This window comes from Carcharodon carcharias, chromosome 34 (genome assembly GCF_017639515.1).
Source record: "Carcharodon carcharias isolate sCarCar2 chromosome 34, sCarCar2.pri, whole genome shotgun sequence".
Classification (NCBI taxonomy): domain Eukaryota; kingdom Metazoa; phylum Chordata; class Chondrichthyes; order Lamniformes; family Lamnidae; genus Carcharodon; species Carcharodon carcharias.
In genome coordinates this window covers 11,972,276-11,987,671 of record NC_054500.1, presented here as the reverse complement: position 1 = coordinate 11,987,671, position 15,396 = coordinate 11,972,276, and the positions used below count along the sequence as shown (strand labels likewise).

Sequence of the window (15,396 nt, the reverse complement as noted above, 5' to 3'; positions counted from 1 at the left end):
TAAATCTGCATCCCCCTATTCCTTGATCCATCAGCTAATGGGAACAGCTTTTGTCAACCTTATCTAAACCTGGCATAATCTCCTCAATCTCCTTTGCACCAAGGAGAACAACCCCGGCTTCTGCAACCTAACCTTGTAGCTAAAATGTCATCCCTGGAACCATAATAAATCTCCTCTGCACCCTCTTAAGACCCTTGCATCTTTTCCAAAGTGTGGTGATCAAAACTGGATGCAGTACTCTAGTTGTGGCCTAACCAGAGCTTTATAAAGGTTCAGCATAGCTTCCTTGCTTTGTACTCAAAATCTTTATTTGTAATAAGGAGGATGAAGTGATCAACTGTGTGAAAGGCTGCAGAGATGTTGAGAAGGATGAGGAGGGGTAACACACCATGATCACAGACACAATGGGCAGGATTTTACCATTGGCAAGCGGGAGCCGTTCACCAACGCGTAAAATGACGCGGGATGACAATGGGCGGAACTCCCGGCATCACCGCGCCCCATTTAAATTTTCAGGAAGGTGGGGGCGCAGCAAAATCAGCTGCGTGCCCGCCGACCTGTCAATGGCCAATTGAGGCCATTGACAGATCAATTAAAGTAATTAGTGGACCTGACCGTCCAACCAAAGTTTGGCGGGCAGGCCAGGAGCCCCGGGGGGAAGTAGAAAAAACGTGAAATCTCATTCACAGGTGGGATGAGGTTTCATGTAGAGTTTTAAAATTTTTAATAAAGTTTTGTTGTAAATTATGAACATGTCGCAACTCATTGTCACATGAGGGGACATGTGAGGGAATTTTTTTTTCTATTTTCAATACTTTTGCACGTAGAGCTGATCTCCCTGAGGCTGCACTTAGCCTCAGGGAGATGAGTGCGCTTTCGTGCGCATGCGCGAAAGAGTGCACTCTCGATTTTAGGAATCCCCCCTGCCCGCACAGGGAGCACACAGCGCTTCCCTGTGGATGTCACGCTGGGCGGACCTTAATTGGCTCACCCACGTAAAATGGCACCACGCCTCCGATCGAGGGCACCAATCAGAAGCGCGCCGGCATGCGCCCGCCCATCAACTTCCCCCCCAACGGGGGGGAAATTCAGCCCAATGTGTTCTACATTTAATATACAGTGTGCAGTTTAGTTAATGTTCCAGTTAGCTCAGATGGCTAATGTATGATTCAGAATAATGCCAACAGCACGGGTTCAATTTCTGTTCTGGCTGAGGTGGACTTGGGACCTGCCTCCTCGCCCTACTGTTGAGAGTGCAAAGTAATGACCAACCACTCCAGACAAAAACTGCCAAGAAAACGGCTCAGGAGGAAGCATCAGCAGACAATGATCCATGGGCAGAGCACCTATGACATGACATGATGACAGTTTAATTAATATAGACACTTTGTTCATTAGTGCTAAGCTCTTGATAATGTTGCACTGAATACAGTAGTGCAGTTAACCATATACAGTATTTGGTACATTCATATAGTTAATATCAGTTATTATAATTAATAGATGATGTACAGTATAATTGATACATGCAGTTCATTATATATTTAAATATAAATCACAATATAATTAATGTATATAGTGTATGTATGTCTAATATACTTCACGCAGTAGTGCAGTGTATGGTGTATCTGATGTGCTGCATGCAGTATGGTTAGTGCAAACTGCGTGTGGCTTATTTGTATACACAATATAGTGTGCTGCAGTTCTGCATCATTCATTGGTGCTAAGTTCTGGTAATATTACATTAAATACAGCAGTTGAAATAAATGGCATCACTTATTGCAAACACCAGAGGCTCCTATCTTTTGTAACATTTCACATACATTCAGGCGCACAACAGTGACTGCAATTCAAAAAGTCATTGATTGGACGCCTTGATGAGTTGATCCTGTTTTTTATCAATGTGGCTACATACTTCCCATGAGGGTCCTGTCACTGCACCCTGTATCTTCTGGTAGAACAAAGAAGGCCAGATCCATGTGTGTGGACATGCATTCACATATGTGTGCATGCTCATTAAATCATAGAATGACACAACACAGAAGGAGAACATTCAGCCCATTGTGCCTGTGTGTGATCTTTGGTAGAGCGATCCATTTAATCCCATCTCCCTGTTCTATCTTCCTAGAGGAATTTTGTATGTTAACTAGAGGCAACATGAGGAAACATTTTGTTACACTGCGTGCTGTTATGATCTAGAATGAAAGGGTGGTGGAAGCAGATTTAATTGTAACACTTAAAAGTATATTGGATACAATACTGGAAGGGAACCTGCAAATCAATTCCCTTCCAGTATTGTATCCAATATGCTTTTAAGTGTTACAATTAAATCTGCTTCCACCACCCTTTCATTCCAGATCATAACAGCACGCTGTGTAACAAAATGTTTCCTCATGTTGCCTCTAGTTAATGACCCTCTGCCACTGGAAACAGTTTCTCTTTATTTTCTCTTATCAAAATGCTTCGTGCTTATTTGAGGGGAGGCAATGGTGTGGTGGTAAAGTCACCAGACTAATCTAGAGCCCCAGGCTATAGGAAGGTACACTGGGATGGAGAGATTTTCAGATGAGGAATGATTATTCTCTGGAGTTTAGAAGAATGAGAGGTGACCTCATTCAAACATACAAAATTCTTAGGGCTTGACAGATGCAGGAAGGATGTTTCCCCTGGCTGGGCAGGGAGGGGGTGGGGGTTCTAGAACCAGGGGACACAGTCTCAGAATAAGGGGCAGGTCATTTAGGACTGAAATGAGGAGGAATTTCTTCACTCAGAGGGTGGTGAATCTTTGGAATTCTTTGCCCCAGAGGGCTGTGGAGGCTCAGTCATTGAGTATGCTTAAAGCTGAGATTGAAAGATTTCTACATATTTAAAACATCAAGGGGTACAGGGATGGTGCAGGAAAATGGCATTGAAGTAGAAGATCAGCCATGATCTCATTGAATGGTGGAGCGGGCTCAAAAGGCTGACTGGCCTCCTCCTGCTCCGATTTCTTATGTTCTTATGCATCAATGTCTTATTAATTACACAGTTAAGCTTTAAATGGCAATTGCATTGTTAAACTGAAGGGTATTTGTACACCTATAAATGGGGATGGCTGGGACACTGGGCGGGGGGGGAGGTTTGGAGCAGTGTTGACTGTGAAATAAGTCAATGAACTCTCTTCAGCAAAGAAAGCTACTGTGTCTTAGCTTCGGCTTCATTAACTGGCATGGATCCAGTTAATATTATGTTCTAATAATTATTTATTAAAACTCTTAAATCTCCTCATATATGTATATGTGTCTGACTATATGCTCACATGTGTATGTTTAAGTGAGTATACATCCATGCCTACAATAAGTCTATGTGGACACATGAACATGCCTGTACCATAAACTGCAAATGTACATCGAGAATGACTTGTCTTCTGATTAAAATTGGCCTGTTTTATTTTCTCTCTGCAGGGAGCAAATATTCTTATCAATGACAATGGAGACGTAAAATTAGGTGAGTCACACAGGCAGACATACATTTTATTATATTCTACCTTTCATCAACAGTCCCACTGAAGTAACAGTATGATTCAGATATAGTAAAGCTTCCTCTATACTGTCCCAGTGAACACTACTTGGACAAGTACAGTACAAGTTAGATACAGAATAAAGTACCCTCTACACTGTCCCCATCAAACACTCCCAGTGCCTTCCACACTGGATTGTTACAGATTTGTTAGTGACTGTAGATCGTGTCAGGTCGAGGGAAAGGTGGTAAGGGACTAGGCAAAAGCAGAGCCAAGCGGCACCGCAAAGTGCTTCGCGATAATATCCAGGGTATTACAAAGCCGGCCATTCACCACCTGGCTCGCCGTGGGGGCGTCAAATGCATCTCCGATCTAATATACAAAGAGGTTCATGGAGTTCTTGAAGTTTCCTCAAAAATGTTGTCAGGGACTCGCTCACCTACACTGAGCATGCCAAGTACAAGAGGGTGATGGCCACGGATGTGGTGTACACACTAAAGCGCCAGGGCGGACCATGTATGGCTTCGATGGTTGAAGATAGTTTAAGAAAGATGGTGTACCCATTTATGGGTGAGCCAATGCCCATCACCTGTTTTAACAATGCGGTTGTCTTAACAATGTAATTGCCATACAAAGTAATTGCCAGTCAACAAGAAGCTTGTTACTGGACATTGACAATGTAATTACTGATACACTGACAGGTACAGCATCAGTTAAATACAGAGTAAATCTCCCTCTACACTGTCCCCATCAAACACTCCCAGTGCACGTACAGCAAAGGTCAGATACAGAGTAAAGCACCCTCTACCCTGTCCCCATCAAACACTCCTGAGCAGGTACAGCACAGGTTAGAGGCAGAGTAGAGCTCCCTCTCTACTGTCCCTTCAAACAATTTTGGGCCCCCTGCGTGCTGATCAGGAGGTGATTACCCCAGGAAAATCAAGGCTTGCAGTCACAAGTCTGAACTAATCTATGTTTTGTGTTGACCATCAGAATTGATGATGGGGGATTTTATGCTTGTAACGCCAATTCATAAAATCTACCCTTAAATCAGCATTATTTTCATTGTCTTTCTGAAAAATAGTTTTGAAAGCAGTTTAAAAGTCAAACCAGGGCCCAATCATTTATAAGGTTACCCTCATCAGTGAGTTCATCATCTGGTGGCTCATCTAACTGCTGAAGCCATAAGGTGTGAATGAAACAGAAAATAATTAATCAGCAGCTTTTTCAAATGAGGTGGTCAGGTGCTTGGTCAAACAGCAGTTAAAATTTGTCTTTGACAGTGAGAAGGACATGGGAGCAAGTTTCTGTACAGCCTACTATTGGAGAAAGTACATCAAATTTTTAATACAACTACTCTGTGCCAGTGCTTATGCATCCGCTCACCCGCTTTTTATCTAACCCCGTCCATATACCCTTCTATTCCTTTCTCCCAATCTAGAGGCAAGAGTGCTGCCAGCTAAGCCACAGCAATGCATTCCCATTTTTTGCCTTAAGCACACCTTGTGGTAGCGAGTTCTATATTCTCACCACTCTCTGGGTAAAGATGTCTCTCCTGAATTCTCTATTGGACTTATTAATCTTATATTTATGGCTGTTAGTTTTGGTTTACCCTGCAAGTGGGAAACATCTCCATATTCACCCTACCAAACATATGAACATAGGAAATTGGAGCAGAGGTAGGCCACTTGCCCTTCAAGCCTGCTCCACCATTCAATTAGATCATGGCTGGTCTGTTGGTGTTTCAAATTTACATTCCCATCTACCCTGATAACCTTTGATTCCCTTGCCTAACAAGAATCTACCTCTGCCTTAAAAATATTCAATGACCCCGCCTCCACTGCCTTCTGAGGCAGAGAGTTCCAAAGTTGCACAACTCTCTGAGAGAAAAAAATTTCTCCTCACCTAAAAGGGTGACCCCTAATTTTAAAACAGTGCTCCCTAGTTCTGGACTCGCCCACAAGAGGAAACATCCTTTCCACATCCACCTTGTCGAGACCATTCGGGATCTTATATAATTCAATCAAGTCACCCCAGTAGACTCAAGTCCAGCCTGTCCAACCTTTCCTCATCAGACAACCCATTCATTCCAGGTATCAATCTAGTAAACCTCCTCTGAACCACCTCAAATGCACTTGCATCCTTCCTTAAATAAGGAGAACAAAACTGCAGACAGTATTTGAGATGTGGTCCCGCAAATGCCCTGCATAACTGAATCATACTTTTATGTTCAGTTCCTCTTGTAATAAAGGATACCATTCTATTAGGCTGCTTAATTACTTGCTGTACCTGCATACTAACTTTTTGTGAGTCATGCATTAGAACACCTAGATTCTTCTGCAGCTTGGAATTCTGCAGTCGTTCTCCGTTTAAATAATACTCTGCTTTTTTATTCTTCCTGCCAAAGTGAACAACTTCATATTTTTCCACATTAAACTCGATCTGCCAGATTTTTGCCCACTCACTCAATCTATCTATATCCCCCTGAATCCTACTTACGTCCTCTTCACAAACTACTTTCCTACCTATATTTGTGTCCACTGCAAATTTAGCTGCAATGCCTTCACTCCCCTCATCTAAGTCATTGATATAAATTGTGAAAAGTTGAGGCCCTAGCACAGACCCCTGTGGGACTCCACTTGTTATGTCCCACCAATCAGAAAAAGACCCATTTATGCATACTCTCTGTTTTCTGCCAGCCAGCCAAACTTCTACCCATGCTAATAGTTACCCCCTACACCATGAGCTTTTATTTTCCACAATAACCTTTGATGTGGCACCTTATCAAATGCCTTCTGGATATTCAAGTACAATACGTCTACAGGCTCCTCTTTATCCAGAGCACGTTGCTCCTTCAAATAACTCCAATAAGTTGGTTAAAAATGATTTCTTTTTCACGAAGCCACGCTGACTCTTCGCGATTACCTTGAGTTTTTCTAAGTGCCCAGCTATAATCTCCTTAATGTTCAATTCTAACACCTTCCCTATGACAAATGTCAAGTTAACTGGCTGAAAGTTCCCTGTTTTCTGCCACCCTCCCTTCTTGAATAGCGGGATTATATTTGTTACTTTCCAGTCTAATAGAACCATTCCAGGATTTAGAGAAGATCGGAAAATTAAAACCAACGCATCTACTAACTCATTAGGCACCTCTTTTAAGACCCTTGGATGACGTCCATCAAGACTCGGAGGCTTGCCAGCCACAGCTACATCAGTTTGCTCAGTACCACTTCCCTAGTGACTGTAATTTCACCAAGTTCCTCTCTCCCTTCCACCTCCGAATGTTTTTTGTATCCACTATAGTGAAGACAGAAGTAAAATGTTTGTTCATTTCATCCGTCATTTCCTTATTACCTACTATTAACTCCCCATTCACACTCTCTAGAGGAACAGCACTTACTTTTTTCCTTTTTAAATACCTGTGGAAACTCTTGCTTTTCATTTACATTTCTAGCTAGCTTCCTCTCATACTCTAATTTCTTTTTCCTGATTGACCTTTTAATCATTCTTTGCTGTTTGTTATATTCTGACCAATCACTCATCTTTGTGCAGTTATATGCTTTTTTTCCTTAAGTTTGACACTATCCCTAACTTCTTTAATTAACCACGGATGGTGGGTCCTCCCTTTAGATTTTTTTTTCACAGTAGGAATAAACTAATTCTGTGGATTCTGAATTGCCACCTTAAATGTCTTCCCCTACTTCTATATTCATCTACCCTCTAGCCTAGTATCCCAGTTCACTTCAGCTGGCTCATCTTTCATGCGCACAAAGTTGCCCTTATCTGAGTTTAAAATACTCCCCTTAGACCCAATCTTCTCCCTTTCAAACTGGATGTAAAATTCAATTGTATTATGAAGGCTGCTACCTAGGGGTGCCTTTATTCTGAGGTTAATAATTAATTGGTACACAACAACAAGCCTAATATAACCTGCTCTCTGGTTGGGTCCAAAACATGCTGCTTTAAGATACTGCCTCGAAAGCATTCTAAGAACTCACCATCCAGGCTACAACTGCCAATCTGATTTTTCGAGTTTATATGTAGATTAAAATCACCCATGATTATAACCGTCTCTTTGTCATAAGAACCAAATATTTCTTCTTGTATACTTTGTCTTACATTGTGGTTACTGTTAGGTGCCCTGTAGACTACTCCCAATAGTGATTTATTTTCTCCTCTATTCCACATCTCTACCCAAACTGATTCTACATACTGATCTCCTGAACCATGGTCATCTCTAACTATTACACCAATGCCATCCTTGATTAACAGTGCTACCCCTCCATCTTTACCTAACTTCCTATTCTTCTTGAATGTCATATACCCATCAATATGCAGGACCCAATCCTTGTCATCCTGCAGCCACGTCTCCGTAATGGCTATCCATTCACATTTATTTATTTCAACATGCGCAATCAATTCATTTACTTTGTTATGAATGCTATGTGCATTCAGATAGAGGGTAGAATTTTTAGGTGGGTGTGTGGGCGGGGCGCAGCCCGCTTGAGCATAAAATAGCACATGATGACGTTGGGTGTCATCCGGCGCTCGCAAGATATTTAAGTCGGTGGGCACGCGCAAAAGTTGGAACTGCCGACAATTAAGAGGGCAATTAAGTCCATTAAAGTTCCATTTGTCCCTGAATTTTCGTGGTCCGTCCAACCTTACAGTTGGTGTACAGGTGATCTGTCAGGCGGACTTTAGATTTTTGATGAAACCTCATCGAAGGGCGGGATGAAGTTTCCATTATTAAATTTTTAAAAATGAAAACGTATGGACAGAATTTTTGTCATGTATATGTTCAGGTGACTGATTCTGACGCGTGGACATTTTTTTTCCGGATTTTAAAATGCTAATTTATTGGTTTTAAATTCTTCAGCTCCCTGAGGCAGTTCTTTGCCTTCAGGGAGCTTTAATTCTGCGCTCCCCGTGCCCGCACTTACGTCAGTGCCCACCCTCCTTCCGTCTCCGTCCTGGCAGCGCTGAGCATTCCAGTGCTTGTTTCATGCTGGGTGACCGTTAATTGGCCAGCCAGAATGAAATTGTGGTCATGGACTGATCATGGGCAGCGGTCCGTTCCCCAGCCACTCCCAAGCCTGCTGATCGCACCCACATACCGACCTAAAAATCTAACCCAGAGCCTTTAGTTTTGTCTTTTTGTTATCTTTGTAACATTTCATTTTGATTGTTGTTGCACTCTTAGGTTTTTTTTCTCTCTGTCCCCTTCTGCCATTCTCTGACCCTCATTTCCCATATTGCTATTTTGCTCTCTTGCCTTGACTCTTCACCTTGATTTGATACATCTACCCAAGCTTGATCCCTCCTCTCCTTTTTAGTTTAGTTTAAAGCCCTCTCTACTTCCCTAGTTATGCGGCTCGCTAGAGCATTGGTCCCAGCACAGTTCAGGTGTAAATCGTCCCAATGGTACAGCCCCCACTTTCCCCAGTACTAATGCCAGTGCTGCACAAACATTTGCTCATGTTCTCCCACAGCAGTCTTTGAGCCACGCATTAATTTCCCTCATCTTATTTTCCTATGCCAATTTGCACACGACCTCAGGTAACAATCCAGAGATTATAATCTTTGAGGTTTTGCTTCTTAATTTGGTGCCTAGCTCTTCATACTGGCTATGCAGAACCTCTTTCCTTGTCCTGCCTATGTTGTTGGTACCTATATGTACCACAACAACTGGATCCTCCCCCTCCCACCATAAGTTCCTCTCCAACCCTGAACAAATGTCCCAAACTCTGGCATTGGACAACAGAGCATTGTGGACTCTCGCTCTTTTGCTGCAGAAAAAAGTGTCAATCCCCTACTACCACTACATTCGTTTTTGCACCCCCCCCCCCCCCAACTGCCCCCACTCGAATGGCTTCTTGTACCATGGTGCCATGGACAGTCTGCTCATCCATCCTGCTGCAGACATTGCTTTCATTCACACAAGCAGCAAGCACCTTGTACTTGTTTGGCAATTGCAAAGTCTGAGGCTCCTCCGCAACTATCTGCTAGGTCCCTTTACCTGCCTCACTCACGGGTCACATCCTCCTATCCCTCACTGCTGCCTAAAACAGACGACCCTATTCTAAGAGGCGTGACTGTCTTCTGGAACAAAGGGCAGAATCTTCTGTTTGGCGTGCGGGGGCAGGCCCCACATGCCAATGCGTAAAATGACACACGTTGTCATCGGACGTGTGTGCCAACATCACCACATGTCATTCTGGCCTACCATTCGGTGGGTGCGCACCGGAGTCAGTTGCACGCCCGCCGAACTGTCAAAGGCCTGTTAAGGCCATTAATAAAACAATTAACCCAATTGAGAAAGCTGCCTGTCCAACCTTAAGGTTGGCGGGCAGGCAAAGAGCCTAGGCGGCCTTCACGTTTTTCATGAAACCTCATCCACGGGCGGAATAAGGTTTCATGAAGGATTTATTAATGGAATAAAAATTTTTATCAAAATTCATAAACAAGTCCCAGTTCATGTGACACTATCACATGAGGGGACAGGTCTGAATAATTTTATCTTTTCTTTTTTTTCACAACTTTATAACTGCACTTAACCTCCTGAGGCATGGATTTGCCTCAGGGAGATTTCTGCGCTCTTTCACGCGCATACGCAAAAGAGTGCAGACCTCAACTCTCCCTCCTCCTCCCACCCGCACAGGTAGCGCTGAGGGCGCGCATCATGCTGGGTGGGCCTTAATTCGCCTGGCCACATAAAATGGCAGCGTGCAGCCAATCACGAGCAGCGATTGGCTCCGCGCCTGCTCCTGACTGGCCCACCCAGCAGGGAGAAAATTTTCTCCAAAATGTCCAGGCATTTCTCACTAAGATAAAAGCAAAAAACTGCAGATGCTGGAAATCCAAAACAAAAACAAAAATACCTGGAAAACTCAGCAGGTCCGGCAGCATCTGCGGATAGGAGCACAGTTAACGTTTTGAGTCCGAATGACCCTTCAACAGAACTAAGTGAAAAATAGAAGAGAGGTGAAATACTCTCTTCTATTTTTACTTAGTTCTGATGAAGAGTCATTCGGACTCGAAACTTTAACTGTGCTCCTATACGCAGATGCTGCCGGACCTGCTGAGTTTTTCCAGGTATTTTTGTTTTTGTTCAGGTATTTCTCTGCCTCCCTTATGTTGCGCAATGTCTGCAGTTCAGCTTCCAGATCAATAATCCTGATCTGGAATTCCTCTAGGTTCTTACACTTTCTGAAGACGTGTTTGCACTGGATTACCTTGACATCCAGAAACGCCTACATTCCACAGCTGCAGCATAACACTTGTCCAGCCATTGTATTTTTCTGCTATTTAGTTAACATAATATAATTACTTTCTTCATGTACTTAGAATAATTCCTACGTAAACTAAAATTTACTGTGCTTATTTAAAGCTAGTACCGCCTAAAACTCAAAGTTATACATCACTCAATTACACAGGTATGTGTTTTAGGTATTTATTTTAATTTATTTTATTTTAAAATTTTAATTACTTTTATTTATTTTATATTTAATTTTTAATTTATTTTAATTAATAAACCCTACTACTCCCAATCAGCTTTACTCCTACTATAAAAACCTTTTTATGAAGAAAACCTTAGTTACCAATAAATTGTACCAGTGTTTAAAAGATAAATAAGCAAAACAGGTCCCTCTATGTACTTTTTCTAAGGTGGAGACCAGAATTAATAGCATCTAATTAATTGGTTTTGACAGCTTTTAATCCAGCTCTCTAACCGATGTCAGTGCTTCATAATAACAGCTTGCAATCTCAGTGAAAAGTTAATTTTCTTCTGAAACAAACAGGTAGGCACAGAGAGTAAAGCGTACACTTGCAAGCAATCTCACTCAGACAGACTATAAGGATTGATGGGGTGTGAAAACTGTGCGGATACAGCAAAGGATTTTTTGAAACAAAAACAAAAATACATGGAAAAACTCAGCAGGTCTGACAGCATCTGCGGAGAGGAACACAGTTAACGTTCGTGTCCATATGACTCTTCAACAGAAGAGTTCTGTTAAGGAGTCATACGGACTCGAAATGCTAACTGTGTTCCTCTCCGCAGATGCTGTCAGACCTGCTGAGTTTTTCCAGGTATTTTTGTTTTTGTTTTGAATTTCCAGCATCCGCAGTTTTTGCATTTATCAAATGATTTTCTGAAGTTGGAGTAGTACTAAGAGAGCTTTAATCAGAGTGCAACCATGCTGTATCTCTGAATCATCCAGCCTGCAGTCTCCAGGGCTGCATGTGAACCCCTGAACCCTGACAATCAAGCATTCAAAGCCTGACCAACCCATTGTTGTTTGTTTTACACACAAGAACGACTTGCATTTCTATAGCGAAACCTATCAGTTTATTACCCTGGATTTTTCCCCATAACTCTGCAAATTAGTTCTCTTTAATTACATGTCCAATTGCCTTTTTAAAATTACAGTGGAATCTGCTGCCATCACCCTTTCAGGTAGTGCATTCCAGATTATAACAATCCTCTGTGTGGGGAAAAAATAATTTTCCCTTTTGCCAATTATTTTAAATCTGTAACATCTGGTGACTGATCCAATTGTCAGAGGAAACAGTTTCCGTACTTGTTCTATCAAAACCCCTCATAATTTTGAATACCTCTATGCATTCCTGACCTCCTCTGCTCTAAAGAGAACAATCCCAGCTTCTGCAATCACTCTACACAACTGAAGTTCCTCTTACTTGGTACCATCCTAGTGAACCATCTCTGTATACTCTCCAAGGCCTTGACATCCTTTCTAAAGTGTGCTGCCCAGGATATTGTTAGAACACTGGAGATTAAGATGACTGGATGGGATAGAGAAGATGGAAACAAATCAGTTCCAATGATGGAAGGGTCTACAAAGAGTTTTGAGCCTGTAGAATATACTTAACAGTTGGTGATTGAAGCAGAGATCATGTCAACGTTGAAGAGTACGTTAGACAGGTGGTTGAAGGAAAGAAGGGCATAAAGGGATATGCTAAGAGAGTGACCACATGGAATTAAGATACTGCTCAATGGAGAATGAAAACCAACAAAGACTGGATGGGCCGAATGGCTGTCTCCATCTTCCATAACTCTCTGTAACTTTATTGAGTTAGGCAGTATTAGGTAAGTGTTTCATTACTGGATGGTAAACCATCACAACGGACATGTCTCTACACACTAATTCCACTAATATCACCCGTGGAGATCTCAGGACTCGCCTACTTTCCTCCCAATCGAGGATACTAATTCCATTACAGCATTCTCACTACATTTGAAGCTTGACCTTTGTAAAAGTCACCCACGCCCGTTGGAACGCAGGCCTGCTTTACTTTGTCTATCATTGAATGAGTCAGATCCAAGGGGTTACCAGGGGAACCCCCCCAAGGCAGGGGAATCCCGCAAGACTCTTCAAGCAACGCTCCACAGCAGAGCATCACTGATGATATTTCACCCCAACACTGCAGTGTGTTACCAGAAGCTGCCACCATTTGCAGTTCTCCTGTCCCTTTAAGGTGTAAAGTATATCCGAACTGTGCACCAGGAGCTTAGCTTATTCCCAAAATGGTACTAATGTCAGCTTGGCTTAGTGGGTGTGCACTTTTGCCTCTGAGTTAGAAAGTTATGGGTTCGAGTCCCACTCCAGAGACTTTGGACAGAATTTTGCCCTTGATGGGCAGGCGGGCCCCACCGACTCGGCGGCGGGTGGGCAGCCGATTGCCGCCGCCGAAATGGGCCCCGCCGCCATTTTAAATGGGCGGGCTGCCAGACGGGAAGCGCTATGCGCTTCCTATGTGAGCGATGGGGGGCGGGGGGGGATTCCCCAACTGCCAGAGTGCTGCCTCAGGGAGAGCACTGAAAGTTTTCGAAAGTTTAAAAATAGAAAAATAAAAAAATTATTAACATGTCCCCTCATGTGACATTATCACGAGATGGGACGTGTTAATAAATATCTCAGAAACTTTATTAAAGTTTGTTCAAACCAACATGAAACCTCATCCCGTCGGTGGATGAGGTTTCATGTCTTTTCAGAAGCCCACTGGGGCTCCTGGCCTGCCCACAAACATTAAGGTTGGACAGGCAGGGCCTTTAATTGATTTAACTACCCTATCAATGGTCTCAATTGGCCATCGACAGGTCGGCATGCGGCCAGCTGATCGCACTGTCCCCCCACCTTCCTGAATATTTAAATGGGGCGGGATGACATCGTGGCCTCCCCCGCCAATGTCATCCCGCGTCATTTTCATGTCGGCGAGCGGGCCCCATCCTCCCTGCTCACCAACAGAAAAATTCTGCCCTTTGTGTGGGATTTTCACTTGCCATTGGGCGTTGTGGGGGTACTTTGAAAAAAGCACTCCCCGATGGTGTGTCAATGCCCCGATGCTTCTGGGATGTGCTGAAATTTTCAAACCGAGGACACAAGGGGATAGAGAGGGGGTGGAATTGGAAACTCACTCACCTTTAATGATCTGTTTAGCTCCTTGAGAAGTTTGTTACTGGGCCAGGGAGGAGCAGGAGGCTATTTTAACCCATGAGTGGTCAAACGCAAAAAAGCTGGTGCACATTAGTGCACAGCTATTGGGTTCAATGTGGGAAGCGGTTAAGTAATTTATTTTTATGATTAAAAATTTTTGGCATGAGGGAGTTTTCTACTGGAAAGGGCACAGTATCTTTCAGTTGACTGTTTGGCCACTCTAGTGCATGGTAAGGCTGCTGGGTCTCCGAGGTGCTGAATTTGCTTTTCTGCAAGGCAGTGGTGGGTCCCTGCATGGCTGCTGTTTGCTGTTGCCTCTGCAGGCAGCTCCCGCCTCCTTGGAGAGCTCAGCACCACTAATTTGGTATGGAACTTGCTGCCGGCCTAATTAGAGCATTAATATTTGTAGATTGCATTACATGAGCAACACAGATGCATTGTAGGGTTGGGACCCAAAAATTATCTGGGCCTCGAGACCCTGGTTTGAAAATCAAGCTCTTTAACACAGAATCTGGGTGGACAGTCCCAGTGCAGTACTGAGGGAGTGCTACATCGTCAGAGTTGCCGTCTTTCAGATCAGATGTCAAATGGGGTCCCTACTGCACCCATTAGATAGATGTAAAATAGCCCGTGACACTATTTCGAAGAAGAGCAGGGCGGTTAGCCTCGTTGTGTTGACCGATATTTATGTCCCAATCAACATCACAAAAACAGATTATCTGGCCAATCTCACTGCTATTTGTGAGAGCTTGTAATGTGCAAACTGGCTGCAGCATTTCTTACAATAAATAGTGGCTATATATCATCGCAAACCACAATGATTAAAGATCGGATAATCTGGTTTAGTGAATAAAATTGAGGGATAAATATTGGCCAGGACACATGGGGTAACTCCACTGCTCTGCTTTAAAATAATGCCATGGATCTTTTACATCCATCTGAGAGGGCAGATTGGCCTTAGTTTAACATCTCAGCTGAAAGATAGCACTGCTAACACTGTAGAACTCCCTCAGTACTGCACTGGGGTGTCAGCCGAGATTATACGCTCATGTCTTTGGTAATTGAGCTCACAACCCTCTGACTCAGGGGTGAGGGTGCTACCATCTGAGCTACAGCTGTCATCAGCATTATAGCAACAGCTACTGGTGACAAAGTTTGAGATACTTGCCTCCAAAAGACTGTGGATTCTGGAATAGCTGAATACTGAGACGGGTGCATTTTTATTCAGTAAGACAGATGGATATAGTTCAGGTCAGCCATGATGTAACTGAGTGGTGAAATAGACTTGAGGGGCTGAATGGTCTACTCCTGTTCCTATCAGATGGTAAATTGAACCTCCATGTGCCTGTTCAGATAAATGTAAAATATCTCTGAAGAGGGGAGTTTTTCCTGGTGGGTTGGCAAGCATCATCAGCCTTGATCTAACAATGATTCAAAGGGCTG

The 15,396-nt window shown here is 43.2% G+C and overlaps 1 protein-coding gene across 2 annotated transcripts in view; it reads left to right on the top strand.

Annotated features, from left to right (window-relative positions):
* LOC121272609 (mitogen-activated protein kinase kinase kinase kinase 5-like) overlaps positions 1–15,396 on the top strand; it is a 156,051-nt gene that overhangs the window by 66,253 nt on the left and 74,402 nt on the right. For both annotated transcript variants that reach the window (XM_041179283.1, XM_041179282.1), the window contains exon 7: positions 3,441–3,483. In XM_041179283.1, coding sequence (XP_041035217.1) covers positions 3,441–3,483 — 43 coding nt within the window. The remainder of the gene's footprint in view (positions 1–3,440; positions 3,484–15,396) is intronic.